At 39.4% G+C, this 16,394-nt stretch overlaps 1 protein-coding gene across 4 annotated transcripts in view; it reads left to right on the forward strand.

Annotated features, from left to right (window-relative positions):
- Nucleotides 1-16,394, forward strand: part of DOCK4 (dedicator of cytokinesis 4) — a 386,260-nt gene that overhangs the window by 235,575 nt on the left and 134,291 nt on the right. For all 4 annotated transcript variants that reach the window (XM_006122512.3, XM_006122513.3, XM_075929689.1 and 1 more), the window contains exons 14-17: nucleotides 5,926-6,050; nucleotides 10,143-10,305; nucleotides 11,854-11,960; nucleotides 13,269-13,425. In XM_006122512.3, the coding sequence (XP_006122574.1) occupies nucleotides 5,926-6,050; nucleotides 10,143-10,305; nucleotides 11,854-11,960; nucleotides 13,269-13,425 (552 nt within the window). The remainder of the gene's footprint in view (nucleotides 1-5,925; nucleotides 6,051-10,142; nucleotides 10,306-11,853; nucleotides 11,961-13,268; nucleotides 13,426-16,394) is intronic.

Consider the following 16,394-nt stretch of genomic DNA (forward strand, 5'->3'; position numbering starts at 1 on the left):
CTAGGCAGAGTCTAAGAAATGACCATGTTGGGCTCTGTCTTTTCCAAGAATGGATCTAAACTCAGAAGCCAAAACTTCTGTCACAGCTTCTGTTGATTCTTATTTCATGATTCCATATCCACACATAGAAGCAGCTCTTAGCCCTGCTATACCTGTATAGCTGGTTATTTGATTTTGCCCTAGACATTAGCTTCATTAATAGTGACCTTACTAATATATACCACTTTATACCTGCCCTTTCTACAGAGTTCATCCTACATCTAAACTCCTTAATGGTGAACCATTATAATACCAGATGTGAACTTACTGGAGTCTATGGTAACTGGCAAATGTTGTCTATACACATAGGCTGTGCCTAGACTGCATCCCTTTTTCGTAAAAGGGATGCAAATTAGACGTATCGCAATTGCTAAAAACCAACAAAACCCTTAGCATATTCTTTTTTTAGTTTGGCAGCTAAATTTTCTGAAGATTCCATTTATACTGTTAATCTTTCATCTCTGTATACTGTGCTCTGATTTCAGCTGTCTTCCTTATTATACAACCCTCATTAGTCCCCAGAGGGCCATCCGCCCTGTGCACTGAATAAAGCAGTGGTCCTGTGGAAATGCAGCATGTCATCATTTAATTAAAAGTGTAGGATAAAGCATATTGGGAGCCAAATTAATGTTGCACACATAACTTAATTCTAGCATTTACTAATTTAGAAGTGCTTGACTTCACAACTTAAGCATTCTTTTAACTTATTCTTCGTGTGTATAATACACAAGCGCATGTATAAGGTGATAAATATTTCTTGAGAGCTTGGCTTTAAATACTGTAACATCCAACACTGTTATTATGTCTATAGCATCCATGTGTGTTTTGTTGAACTATTTTATCTAAAGATATTTAATGTAAATACAATAGGTTATGATGCAATTAAAGCATCAAAAGTGTTGCATTACTGTGCTTCACATTTGGTACTGGTCTTGTAAACAGCATCTTGTTGTTCTATCTGCCTGACATTACGTGTATATTTGCTTTATATGGGTACTTAAGTATAGCATTCGTTCTATATGATTCATCCTCCTATGTGCGTCAGTCATTTCCTCTTGCTTTTCTACCCATCTTTTACCCAATAAAGCCACATTGTTCCTATGCATGAGGGACATATGCTCTTCATTGTTTTAATTACAGTTGGATATTATTATTATGGAGATAATATTGAAAAAATTCCATGTTTTCACCAGTAAGATTACCCAAATTACTTGTTTTATCTGAGATGTCAAAAGCAGGGTAGAGTTTCCGGAGTTCATTTAGATCAGGAAATGTATTGTCTAAATTATACATCCCTTTGCCCCCTCCCCGCCCCTGCAAAGTCTGCTGTGGCTCATTCAGCTGATAGCACACTGATGTTATGAAGGGCACATCCTCCTCTTTTGTCCCTTCTTCCCTGCAATTAGAGCTCTGTGGGCAACAAAAAATGACTTGGTTTGGCATTTTGTGAAACTTGGGCCATGGCACTGAAAGCTTCACAAAAGATTGTATAGCTACAGAGCAGTCCAGAACTGCTTTCTTGTTTTAGATTTAACTTTTGCACACTTTACAACATAGGGAGAAAAATTCTGTGGTTTCAACCAAGTTTAAGATGAATTAGGATCTATAGTTTCTGGAACTTGGTAGCATATGTTTTTATGCAGACCATGTACAAAATGTGCACAGCTCCTAGTAAAGTGGAACTGACTTTATAGCACACGCATCTTGAATTCAAGTAGAACCTTAAAGAAGATGTATCCATAGCTTACACTTCCATGTCAAATATATTCTTCTTGCAAATAATCTTTTTTAATTTAAAAGATGTTATCTGAAGAAGTGGGTTGTGCCCATGAAAGCTCATGATACCATCTACATGTTTTGTTAGTCTTTAAGGTGCTACTAGAGTATTTGTAGTTTTTAAAAAGTTGACAGTAAAGTTTCTATGAAAGATGTTATTCTCCTGGTTTGCTTGCCACTTGAATAACATAATCTTCATCCTTGTTATGGTGAGGCCTTAAATGACTAAAAGGAGATTGGTCTTCCAGCAAAATGTTTTCGGTACCTTTTGGCCATATGGTCATATTTATAATTATATGTTTCAGTGGGATGTTTTATTACTGTCTCACATAAATCAGCTGACTAATGTAAAAACACCCGTATCGCAGTGTCAGTATCTCTGCTATTTGAAAATTGTTAATGGTATGAATTAGAATGCATGCAAGGAAAAGTGACATAGTAGATTCTATCCTGCAAAGTTTGAGTTGATTGAATCTTAAAAGGAACTGTTGTAATGGTGTATTAGTATTGTAATTTCTCCATATATTAAAATAAGTTTTTCCTGCTGGACAACAGAGTGATGCCATCACGTCACTGCATCCCAATTGCCTCCTTCCTTTCTCCTCCTTCCTTCCTCCCCCCTTTCCTATCTTGAGTCCGACCTTGCTGCTTCCCCTTTCCACTTGGAATTGCTATTTTAAACCAAGCCCCTACTCCCCTTCCACCATCCCACCCCACATGGCTTTCAAAACCAAGAAAAATGGCACAGTAGCCAGCATACCCCACATTGCAGCTGTGACTCTCAGGGTGGGGGGAGACAGAGGTGGGTTTTTGGGACAGAGCCCAGGGACAGGGGCTAGGAGTGGGGTTTCAAGCCGGGTTTATGCGCCATCAGCAGGCTCTTGGCGGCTCCCCCACCGCTGGGCCCTGGGGAGTCGGAGCGCGGTGCCCGACTGCCTGTAGTCTGACTGCCTCCACAGAGATTCACCCCTCCCCAGTGGCTGCACTTACCGCAGTTGCCAGAGCACCACCGAGTCACCTGGGGGAGCTGCAGCACCGAACGGTCTGCTCCTTCCCTTCAATTCCCAGCGGGCAGGTGGGCAGCCCTGGGCTCTGTGGGGAAGGCTGGGGCAGTAAACAGCACAGGCAGGACTGCATGGGGGAGAGGATGGGGCAGCACCCCCTGTGCTGCTGCTTTCCCCACCTCAGCAGGCTGCAGTGTCCCAGAGCACTGTGTGCGCACGGCACTATCAGGCACCCCTGCACCTTCCTGACTGCTGGGGTTAGAACCAGGCCTGGTACGTGTCATGCCTGGTCAGGGCGGAGGGGAGGGGTTAGAGTTGAGGGGGAAAGAGAAAAGGCCCAGTCTGTTAAGGGGGAGAGGGAGGAAAAAGGGACCATGGCTCAAGGGGGCCTAGGCTGGCATTGCAGGTGAGGGAGAAAGGGCCCGGGCTGGTTGGGGGATGTGGGAGAAGGACCTAGGCTGGTGGGGAGGAGGAGAAGGGACCCAGTCTGGCATGGGAGGGAAGGGAGAAGGATCTTGGGCTGGTGGGGGGAAGGAGAAAAGACCCAGGACCCAGGCTGGCGGGGGTGGGGTGGAGGGAGAAGGCAGAAGGGACCCGAGACCCTGGCTAGCAGGGGGGAGGAGGGACCCAGACTGGCAGCAAACGGGGAGGGAAGGAAGAAGAGATCTGGGCTGGTATGGCCACAGCCGAGCCCCCACTTGTGGTTGGGGTGGGGTACCCCCCGCGAGAGGGGGGATTGGCAAGTGCAGTGAGCAGGGGACACAGCCCCTTAGTTATTTAAAAAATATTTACTAGAAGACTTATCCGGTGTTGCCCTGGTCTGGGGCAATGGGGACTGCGCAGTCTGCCTGCCGGCTTCTCCCCAGGTGGTGGGGCCCATGTTGCTCACCCATCAGCTTCCCCCTTGGGCCCCCCAAGGGCTTCTCCTCAGGGCTGGTGGGGGCCATGCAGCATGGTTGCCTGGGGCCACCTGCGGTAGCAGGGGAGCCAGCAGCTGCTGTGCTTCTGTTCAGTGGCTGCTGCATGGTGCTGGGGCGCTGGCTACCCCCTGTGGTCATTCATGCGGGGGGAGGGATAGCTCAGTGGTTTGAGCATTGGCCCTACTAAACCCAGGGTTATGAGTTCATTCCTTGTGGAGGCCATTTAGGGATTTGGGGCAAAAATTTGTCAGGGATGGTACTTGGTCCTGCTGTGAAGGCAGGGAACTAGACTCAATGACCTTTCAAGGTCCCTTCCAGTTCTAGGAGATAGGCAATCTATTTGATGTGAAACAATCATATTCCACACACAACCCATTGTCCTTGCACAACCAAACTAGGAATGTTAGAGTTTAACCAAGTAAGTGTTCAATGGATAAGATGATGCTTATCAGTTAAACGGTTACTTGGTTAAACTCTAATGTTCCTAGTTTGGTTGTGCAAGGACAATGGGATGAGTGTGGACTGTGATGCTTATTGGTTAATGGTATTGGTTAAACTCAAACTCGCCTGGCTCCAGGGAGGCAGCTTCGCTGTGGCAGGACAGCGAAGCCTCCTCCCCAAGAGCTGGGCGGGCAAGGGCTGCTGGCTCCACTCCTGGGAAGGAGGCTTCACTGCAGCAGGGAAGCTTCCTCCCGGGAAGCTGGGTGGGCAAGAGAGCAAAGCCTCAGCAAAGCCTCTTCTCCAGTTGTCAGATCAGCAGTGGCTGGCAGCCCCTCCCAGGGAGGCTTCGCTGTAGGCTCTGCAGTATAAAGGAAAGCTTTATATTGCAGAGCCCTCAGCACGTGTAACTATTAAGATCCGTGACCTGCCTGTACCATCTATCAGGGTGGCCATCTATCAGGGTGGAACAGTGCTTGATTCAGTCCTGTTTACTGTTTACTTTGTAGAACTCAGACTGAAAATTTACCTTTTATTTCTTAAATGACGAACTTTGGCTTACCTGAGTATCTGCAGGCACAAAGTCCTGCAGCTCCTAGGGTACATCTAGACTACATGGCTCCGTCAATGGAGCCATGTAGATTAGATTTCTAGACATAGGAAAATGAAGCGGCCATTTAAATAATTGCCGCTTCATTTTCATCAAAATGGCTGCCACGCTGTGCCAATCAGCTGTTTGGTGGCACAGCGCGGCAGTCTGAACACTCCGCGGTCGACAAGGGAAGCCCTTGTTGACTGCCCCATTATGCCTTGTGGAATGAGGTTTACTGGGGTGGTCGACAAGGGCTTCTCTTGTCGATTGTGGATCATCCAGACTACTGTGCTGTGCCGCCAAACAGCTGATCAGCACAGCGCGGCAGCCATTTTGATGTAAATTAAGCAGCGATTATTTAAGTCGCCACTTCATTTCCCTTTTTCGAATACACTAATCTACATGGCTCTGTCGACGGAGCCTTGTAGTTTAGACGTACCCCTAGTGACCACAGTTCATCTGTCAGTTGAATCTGTGGGCCTTGAACCTGATCTGAATTCACTTATGGTCTGAGGTAGAAGTTTCTCTGATACCATTTCAACAAACCAATTGAGCAAAGGATTTTACCGCCTACTGATGAAAGAAGAATGGCACCATCTGTCTTTACAAAGCATGGTTGGTGTATGTGCTGATGAACTTGATCTGATGGGAGAATGACAGTCCCATCCATAGGAAGGGCACACCCACACACTAGCAGTGCTCTGGTCAAATCAGAGTAAACTCAGCTGACCCATAAAATTGTTTTGCCCTATAGTCAATCAGGGTTCAAAGAACATCTTATGTTATACTTAAGGAGAGATGTTGAAATTATGGAACATGTTTGGCTTCTACTTGATATCTGGGTGTAGCCTCAATTTGACTTCTACCAAATCTAGAGTTGTGGTGAAAAGGAAGTTCATAATGTCAGGGCTGTGGCCTGTCATGGTTGGTGCAGTTTCACTGGAATTTTGTCCATTTTCTTCTTAACAGCTCTAATTAATCCCATCCCTAGAAAAAGCCGAAGCCAGAATAGCATGCACTTTGAAACATAAACTTCAAAGGGAATAGCAGTTTCGTATGGAATTTTTTCCTCTGCTTCCTTCCCCTAAAATTCAGACTGTATTGATGCAGTTTGTGATGCCCCTTATACTTTTGAGTTTGTTTTTCCTTTCTGTAGGTGAAATGAGGAATGATTTATACATCACTATAGAAAGAGGAGAATTTGAAAAAGGAGGAAAAAGCGTGGCCAGAAACGTGGAAGTAATGATGTACATTGTGGACAATGGTGGCCAAATTTTAAAGGTATTACTTTGACACTTACCATAAAGGATAAAAGTAGATAGTGGAGGCTTGTGTTTAGTGTTGGTGCTGAGCAAATATAGTTAATTTAAATGATTAACTGTGTTTTTTCTCACAATGTTGTTTTTTATTTCCTGACAGATATTATGATTTGTCATATTAATATTTATGTGAATGTCCTATTTACAGGCCATATTGCTAAACTGCATATTAGCAAAAGATATATAACTGGCCTGAGAGCAAATGTTTTCACTTGCACAGTGAGATGTAAATTAAAATCAGAATTCTTTTGCCCGAGAATAAGCTACTTGCGACCCCAACTACTCTAGTTTAGTCACAGAGGGCATGTCTACACTTGCACCCTCTTTTGATGCTGTTAAGACATGTTTAGTTCAAGAGAAAACCCTCCTCTCGAAATAACTGGTAAACCTTATTATATGAGGAATAAGGCTTATTTCGAGAGAAGGGTCTTCTCTCGAAATAACCGCGTCTTAACAGCATCTGTTATTGAAATAGCACTATTTCGAAATAGCGCCAAACGCGATTATGCAAATGAAGCATGGGATATTTAAATCCCGGCTTCATTTGCAATTTTGAATGTCTTCATTTGCATACCTCTGTCAAAGGAGTGATAGCTAACCTGTTTTTGCAAAACACTTGTATAGTCTTCCATTTTTGTGTATATTTTGTTATTTATTTGATCATATGATTTCTGGATTTTTTTAATAGTTTTAGTATTTCAAGTAGGACTGTGAAGCTATTAAAATGAATCATGATTCATCACACTGTTAATAATAGAATACTATTTTATTTAAATATTTGGATGTTTTCTGTACTTTCAAATATATTGATTTCAGTTACAACACAGAATACTAATTGTGTAGTGATCACTTTATATTTATTTTTAATACAAATATTTACACTGTAAAAAACCAAAAACATAGTATTTTTCAGTTCCCCCATTATAAGTACTGTAGTACAAACTCTATCATTAAAGTTGAATTTAATAGAAGATTTACATGCTATTGCTCAGGTCCTTACCTCAAATATTTTTTTTATTTTCTTCATTTAAATCATTGCTCTGGGTGGGGCTGCCCCGTGGGAAGAACAGCCCCAACCCTCTCTCACCACAGCCCCCCCTTCCTTCCCCCGCCCGAGGAGAAGGGAAATACAGCAAAAAGCCCAACGTGAAGGGCAAGACCACCCAATTTGAAGAAAAGCTGTCCGGCCCCCCCGGACCAGGCTGGGGGTGCCCGGTCACAGTAACTTCTTTGTGTTTTGTGAAATCTGCAGTGAAAGTGTTCTTAAAATTAGCAACATATGCTTGGTCATCAACTGAGACTCCTATAATATGAAATATATGGAAGAATGCAGGTAAAACAGAGCAGTTTACGTACAGTTCTCTCCCAAAGAGTTCAGTCATAAATTTAATCTACATATAATTTTTTTTCACACGTTATCGGTATGGAAGCATCCCTTTTGGAATGGTGGCCAAAGCATGAAGGGGCATATGAATGCTTATCATATCTGGCACCTAAATACCTTGCAATGCTATCTACAAAAGTTCCGTGTAAATGCATCTTTTCACTTTCTGGTAACATTGTAAGTAAGAATTGGGCAGCATTATTTCCTGTAAATGTCATCACACTTGCTTTTCTTAATGATTGGCTGAAAAGAAGTAGGATTGAGTGTAATTGTTGGCTCTAAAGTTTTACATTGCTTTGGTTTTTAGAGCAGTTATATTACAAAAAATAAACATTTGTTTGTTTCAGTTGCACTTTCGTGACACAGAGATTGCATTATGATACTTATATGAAGTGAATTAAAAATACAATTTTTTCTTTATAATTTTTAATTAAAATATGCACTTTGATTTGATTTACAACACAGAGTATGTACAAAAATGTAGAAAACCATCCAAAATATTTAATACATTTAAATTGGTATTGTATTGTTTAACAGTGTAAAAACTGTAATTAATCAAAATTAATTTTTAATAGTGATTATTTTTAGTAAATTTTGCAAGTTAACTCTGATTAATCAATAGCCTTAATTTTAATGTCTCAATACTGAAGAATGTTTTTAAAAATAAAAATGAAAATCTCTGATAAATATATTCACATTGTAATACATCCGATGTTTAGAAAAAAGACCATAAAGATTAGCAAATTAAGATATTTTAATTAATTCATAATTATTGCAATGTGGAAATTAAACCATTAATTTAAAAAGCATAATTAGTGCTCTTAATTCTAATGAAAATAGACTTGCCCATTCAAATAAAGAGATCATTCACAGACCCACCCACTTAATTCTGCACGCTCAAATAATAGGCACATAATAGATTTTACACTCCAAAGTGCAGTTCCAGGAAGGTAACCCACTTGAGGTAAGTATTTAAGCATATATTTTCAGTGCATGGTTAATTCCTAATTAAGTCAATAGGTCTTATGCACATGCTCACAATGAAACGCGTGCTTAAATACTTTCTTGAATTTGTAGCATAGACACAGATTTAGCAGAGTACCATGTGCTTATTTTTTAAGCATATCGATTTTCAGGTAAGTGGAAATGCTTTCATGCTTAAAATTGAACATTTGCCAAGTTCTTCACTCAAATGGAACCTTAAGTGCCACCCATCAGAAACATTCGTGTACACAAACATTTATTTGAAAATTTTACCTTTTTTTTCTGATTAATATAAAAAACAGTCTGACCGTGTCTTTATTGCTCCCAAGAGGACTTGGGTGAAGACACAAGACAGAGATGGCTGTGACTCAGCCTGCAACACTTTCATTATCAATCAAGAGTCCTAGGGTTGCCAAATACTTTCACAGAAAAGACAGAACATGGCAGGAAAAAAATTTGGTTGAGCAAAAAAACAAAACAAAAAAGAGGGACCAAAGTTGTTGAGCAAAAAAAATCCTGAAAAAACGCACCAAAAAAAAGTGACTGCACCTTTAAATCCCCACGGTCCCCGGTCCCTGCTCCCTCCACCCCCCACCCAGGAGGTGGGGGAGGAGTCAAGTCCCAAGTGGCCTTCTGTCTGAAAAAAACATTTTACAAAACTGGTATTCTCTGGGGGTTTTTTTTACCAGACAAAGGCCACAAATACCAGATTATCCGGGCCAATACCGAACACCTGGCAGCCCTAATTAAGACTCCCAGTCGTTATCCACCCTGTTTTGTTCTATTCTGTTTAAATCATAGCATATGAGTTCTACATATGTTGATTCAGTTTCACGTTTGACCAAATAGACCAAAGTTCCCCCCAATTGGCCTCTCACCTGAGAGGAGAATGGGAGGCCACACATGTAATATGCTAATTTTCTGTACAGTATTAAATCTGGTTCCATTTACACTCGCATACTACATGAGTGCATATCTTTCCACCCACTTCCAGTGTTACAGACAGGTTTATGGTGAGAGGTGACCTTCCTGAGCACCACATCAGAATGGGCTCTTGCTAGTTGCAAAGTTGGGCCAAAATGAAAAAGGCTAAACCTCACACTCATGTAATAACGTTGGAAAGCTCAGACAGTTGGAGCTCTCAGCTGTGATACCTGCTAGCTGCTTGTGAGGAAATCAGAAATCACCACTCTCTCTTGTCACATAAGAATGGAGCAAATATTTCTTCCCTTCTCCAGATCTGATGGCCAGCTCTTGCTCTGAGCATGCTAGCAGGTACCACTTATGTCCTATCTGCATGTAATGACAGATAGCCTGAAACTTCAGAGTGAAGAAACTTCCAAAACAAATGCCCTATATTACATATAAAAAAATTATAGGCCCATTGGTGCAAAGGGAGAAGAGTGTGTTCCAGCTTACTGATGGTAATTTATATTACCCATGGGGAGTGGACAGCCAACCCAGAGAGTGAAACATAGACAGAGAGATTTGCATAGACCTTGGGAGGGGGATAGACAATAGCATTTTCCATGCATTCAAGCAAGCAGTAGTACAAGAGAAAACAAGTTTATTTTAGATTATCCTGAAGATTTTGAAGCCAAGAGAACACCAATATCAGGACTATTCTCACATCACTTTATAGTTAATCCATCTTTAAACCTTTAACCCAGTTGTTTTCTTCATTAGGATTTTATCTCCTTTGGCTCTGGAGAGCCTCCAGCTAGCAAGTTCCATTCCTTTGTGCTTTATCACAACAACAGTCCCAGATGGGCTGAGCTGCTGAAACTTCCTATTCCTGTGGATAAATTCAGGGGAGCACACATCCGCTTTGAATTCCGGCATTGTTCTAGTAAGCGTTGTCCATGATTTATTGCAGTGCTTTGTGTTACAGTTGCCGTAAGTGTATCGAATTTAATAACATCAAAACAGCAGACACACATTGGGTAAATATTCTTTACCTATAAAGTTTTAAGATAGAACTTCCCAGGTTTTGCACTCTACTTTGGTGAAACAGGAAAAAAAAATCCTAGTATAAGTTGCCTTTGTACAGTTTAAATACCTTGAGAATCTGTTATTGTTATTATTATTAATAATAATAATAAATAATAAATGGAGAATGTAACATGAAGGATGCACATTTGAACACTGATTCAGGAATTGGATTTCTTAAATTTATTTGAATAATTGCACAATGATATTTGCTCACTTACACATGTATCAGTCTAATCCAGTAGCAGAAAGTATTGTATATACCAGTACTATGGCCAGTATAATGTTATTAGAAGTGGACATTTTCTGACTTCCTGGTTTTTAAATAACATGAGTAATAATAACAATTTAAAAAATCCCATCTGGGCTAAAACATAAGGCATATACACAGTTGTAAATACTTGGAACTGCAAAGCTCAAATGTGTATCTCAACTCCCTCGAGTTCAGGATGTTGGGTCTAAGGTTTTAATTTAGGCCCATCTCCAATAATTATATTGCATCAAAGAAATGACAAGTTCATCACATATCCTCCTCAGAAACCATAAATGGATATCACAAGGAAATGCTCTTCCTCTTTAGTACCTTTTTGGAATTTGCCATCAATTCACAGGAAAAAAAAGAACACATTCAATCTTAGGAAGAAACAAAATACAGGACTATGTAGCACTTTAAAGACTAACAAGATGGTTTAATTAGATGATGAGCTTTCGTGGGCCAGACCCACTTCCTCAGATCAAACCTTTGATCTGAGGAAGTGGGTCTGGCCCACGAAAGCTCATCATCTAATTAAACCATCTTGTTAGTTTTTAAAGTGCTACATAGTCCTGTATTTTGTTTCAGCTACAACAGACTAACAGGGCTACATTTCTATCACTAATCTTAGGAAGGTGATTTACTTCAGAAACAAACATGGTAGGGGTGCTAGTGCTAACTAGATGTAAATGGATGCAAATATACATATTCACATGTTGGATTATTCTCAGTTGCTTTATCTGAGCTTTTCTTCTCAGCCACTGTTAGCTTAAGTACACTCAAGTTATTCCACTGGACCGATCTTACCTCAAGTGAGAACAACTATTCTGCAAAAAGCAACTCAGAAGCTACACAGAGTGATTGGATTAACAGTTGATGGGTTGTTGTAACTGGAGATGCTGCATCCTTCTAGTACTATTAGCAGAGTGCACTAAATCTTCAGCTTCCTTCCTTATGCCTTCTGACAGGCCAGCTAGCTGGAGTTTAAAGAACCACTTAGCTCAAGCTTGAGATTTTTGTATATGAACAGGAGTTGGGTTGGGGCAAAACTCAGTTTATACCTCAAGTTACCAGTGCAGTAAAGAAAAATATTACAGCATACTTTCTGGACCTAGATTTATACCGTATGTGTTTTTATTTACATATGTGTTTCAGCAAAAGAAAAGGGTGAAAAGAAGTTGTTTGGCTTCTCTTTCGTTCCCTTGATGCAGGAAAATGGGAGGACATTGCCAGATGGCACTCATGAACTCATTGTGCACAAGGTAATTTCTGTCAGAAATCATTCTGTGATGATTCTTCTGAAACATACTGCAAATGCCCAGAAGCATTAAACAAGTCAAGGCTGAACTGTTAGCAAATGAGTGACAGTCTTAATTGTTTAAATGTCCTCACAACATTGTATTGAGCTTATGTTCTTTGTTTACAGCTTCCGTTGAACCTAGTTATGTATTTCAGCACAGTATGTACTGTGAAGTCACAGTATCTCAGAATGTAGATTTAAAGAAAACTTCAGTTGCATGAAGAATTCCATAAAGCTAAAAATTGTCATAAAGTGAAAGTGATAGCCGCTTTAAGTATATTTGACCAGGTGACCCCTCCCAGAGCTAGCTATTCTGCAGCAGTTCAGCCGTGTTTCGTCTCTACAATTTTTCTCATTAGAACCTCCATCCAAGAAGCTTTATTTGAGTTAAGATGGAATTTGATATACTCCTAATTCATAAAACAACTTGCAGTATTGTAGGTTTGTTCCATTAAAAAATTCAGCAGACTGATTAGTGTTTAACACCACGTGTGTGGGTACTATCTAAACCCACACATTCAATGAGGATTTTACCATCTATAATAAAAGCTACCCTTGAAAGCTTTTGTGTAGGAAAATATTCTAGTTATGCTGGTCTGCAAGCTTAAAATTATTTCTTAAAATGATTTCTAACTTTGCCATTTGAAAACTGTAATCATTTTAATTGTGCTATAGGCAGACTCATTTTGTCAGTAGATGAGCCTGACCTGAGCCACTCAGTGGCTGAGAACGCCAGCGATAGATTCTGCTGAAGAGAAGATATAAAGAATTAATAAAATTTGCACATTTTTGTTGTTGTATTAGATTCTAGTACTGATAATATACTAGCTGTTTAAGTATATTTTTTAAATACAGGGTGGTTTAAAAATCAGATGCTCAGTTTTTCTGCTATTTCTCTGTGCATTTATAATGCAGATCTTATCTTTATACATTTGTGCTGTTCTTATAAATGTTTAAGCATCTTTAAGAGACCTGTCTCCTTGCTTTATAATTTATTCAGTGATTTGTATGTGCATTATTTTAAGTTGTGTGTTTTGAAAGGTGCTTGATTAAAGATTGTAGGTTATCTATGTGAAATAAAGCAGTCAGCAATAAAGACAATGCAACATGTAATGTGTAACTTTTTTTCTAACAAAAAACATACCACATGAACCTCTGCTGGCGAAAAATGTCTTATTTCCTTCAACTTCTAAAGAGCTACCATAGTTTGCACAAAATGATTCCTTTATTTTTATTCATTACAATGATTTTAATTTGGTTATTTTCACAGTGTGAAGAAAACACATACCTTCAGGATTCTAGTCACTACCTCAAACTTCCCTTTTCAAAAGGAATTCTCCTAGGGAATAACAACCAAGCAATAAAAAACACTAAAGAGTCTTTCTGGATTACATCTTTCCTCTGTTCCACAAAACTCACACAAAATGGTAGGAGGATATGTTGTTTATTTAACCATAATGAACTCAAGTGAATTTGATGTGTGGTCTTTTCAACACCAATCGGGCACTAAAGTCCTCTTGTTGTGATGTAAAAGATAGCTGATGCTCTGTCTGGGGATTTTAACAACAGTATTTTTACCTTAATGTTGATGACCAGACGGAAACAAATGGTACATGATGAACCATTGATTTTATGCTGTTCAGGATGCTTTTAAATGAACATAATACTGGAATCACATACATAATTATTTTTAGAATCAGTCATCAAAACCCAGATGCTTTGAAAAAATGTCTTAATCTGTTTATTTTATAGGGTTTTTTTGTAAATGCTTATTGTAGGTTTCAGGGTAAAGCAGTTCATTTAATTAGATGGATATTATTTTTCTGATATGGCACTGCTTTTCTCCTCTTTTAAGTCAAAGATCATTTAGCAGGTTATGATTAATGAAAATAACTTCATATTCCTGATAATGTTGTGAATATATAATTTATGATGAAGGCTACATGTCATTTGTGTTTTTCTAGTATACTGTGTAAGATTCTAGGCTTGATTCCTTGTACTAATAGTATGATTGGTTATAGAAAGGAAGCTACTGGCAAACAACCAGATCTTTTTTTGGTCGTAAATATTCTTTATGTACATTTGAGATTATTCTTTGATATCCTCTTTTTTATATAATTTGTTTTAGGGTTTTTTTGGCATTTTGGTTTCAATGTTTGTTGTTTTGAGCACTCTGAAGCAATTTACTACTACTAGTTAAGTAGCGATGCTGTGGTTCCTGTTCTGCCAGCTACTTCTTGTTCAGCAGAAAAACCAGGAAGTCAATAACAAGTTGAATGTTGTAGTCTAGCTAGTCCTCAGTCATTTTCATGTCTGACAGCCACAGCCAGCCCTGGGAATTTGATGGTAAACACAACCTCATTGACCTTGGCCATCTGGGTCTCACTGTGAATGAGGAGAAAGGATAACTTACTGTTCAGACCTGGACATAGATTATGGGCGTGTCTAGACTGCATGGCTCCATCGATGGAGATGAGTTTACTAGACATAGCAAAATGAAGCAGCGATTTAAGTAATCGCCGCTTCATTTACATAAAAATGGCGCCGCACTGTGCCGATCAGCTGATTGTCAGCACAACGTGGTAGTTTAGACCGGGATCAGCCAACCCCAGAACCCTTTGTCATCAGATCCTTTATGCCTCATGAAACACACCCTATATGAGGAATCCTTAAATCAGTGACTCTGACGCCTAGATGGCAGCTTTTCACTGCTTCATTTTTGTGTTGAGATTTTTCAGTGTTTCTGTGTTTATGCAAGGGATATTGTTGACTCCTTTGGCTTCATCACAATGTTGATGGTCCCTCGGTATGCAGATTGAGGACATGGGGTGGACTGAAGCCCAGCTTTGCCAGAGAAACATTTCTGTGGTATAGTTTTGTAGACTGATCTGCAAATCTGCAGTTTATAAGTATGTGATTTCACTTGCATCCTCTCTCAATGCTTTCTGCAGGGGTTTGGGGAAAACTTTACTATTCATCGTGGTGTTTCATCAAGAGCCAGAAAAGCCTCTCTTGTTCTATAATCAACAATTTGAATCAGCAAATGGCAATGTGGTATTCTTGGCTAAGCTTATATTTTTAGCCAGGTTTAAGTTCATACTGTCACAATAATTCCTACCAATGGTCTCCATTAAAAAACTTTACATTTTTGTCCTTTGTCTAATTGACATTACTATGGGATTTGTGCTAATCTCTGTACTTACAATACTTCAGAGATATTTAATTTTGCCCATCAGAGATTTTAATAAGTGATATTTTTTAATTTTCATCATGTTATGATCAGTATATTTTCCAAATAGAACTTCATACAAGCAATTAAGGAAAATAATTGTAGTCTATTTTCAATGTATATATTCAGTCTCTTTTTTCATAATGTTAGTCCCAAAATAATAAAAATTATTAAGTAAGATTTTCTTTGAGCTGCTGTTAAGGAGGAGACACTGGAGTTTATTCTGTCCTAATTAAAGGACCTGATTTAGAAAGGCATCCCTATTAAGGAAAACACATGAAGCCAAAGGGGTTTATCTTCATTTTGAAATGCTTTCTGGATTCAGAAATCCATAGATGTTTCGTGATTGTCTTTGATTGGAGCAGCTTGAGGCCTTCTGACTGTTGTTGTTTCATAAGCTAGGAACTTTTGTGACTGGTCATATAGGGTGCTAGATTACATTTCCCAAAGTTACCAACTTTTTACCATATGCTGTGTGAAAGTGGCAACTTAAAAGAAATCAAAATAAAAGTTGACCTTTTTCAGCTCTAAATGAGCTTACAATTATTTTAGCAACTCTTTATGGGATGGAGGATGTTTATGCACAATAGCCAGGCTCCTATTTCATTATAAAGCTTTTCTCAACCAAGGACCTTCTTTGGGAAGATTCACGTCAGTGAGTTTCCCTCCCCTCATTCTGAATAAGCAAAAAATTGCCAGAACATTGGATGCTTAGGAAAGGAATGCAATGCATCTGGACATTTGGTCATGTGGAGCATTAACTCATTCGTACTCTGCATATTTATTGAAAATGGTTTGAAAAATGTAAATTATACCTAGGTGGCTGGGTTGGTTTTTTTTTGTTTTTTTTGTTTTTCAAAAATTGTGAGAGAGCCAGAGGGGCCTAGAGATAAAGGGTGTCTACCCTGTGTGTACATAGGAAGTGAGGACATTTTAGCCAGGTGGTCTACATTCAGTGCTCAATACCTATTGAAATGATCACAGAGAAGCAAGCAGCTCTTCCACAATGAAAGGACATGGGATATTAGTGTGTGTGTATTTCAAGTGATGGATCTGTATTTAAAATTAGTCTGTCCACATTGCAGCACCAGTCAATATGTGATCATTAATTTTAAAAAAGTATGAGTGAATTTACATTTTACAAATCTACAACTTATAGAATATGTT

The sequence above is a fragment of the Pelodiscus sinensis genome, chromosome 1 (assembly GCF_049634645.1).
Source record: "Pelodiscus sinensis isolate JC-2024 chromosome 1, ASM4963464v1, whole genome shotgun sequence".
NCBI lineage: Eukaryota > Metazoa > Chordata > Testudines > Trionychidae > Pelodiscus > Pelodiscus sinensis.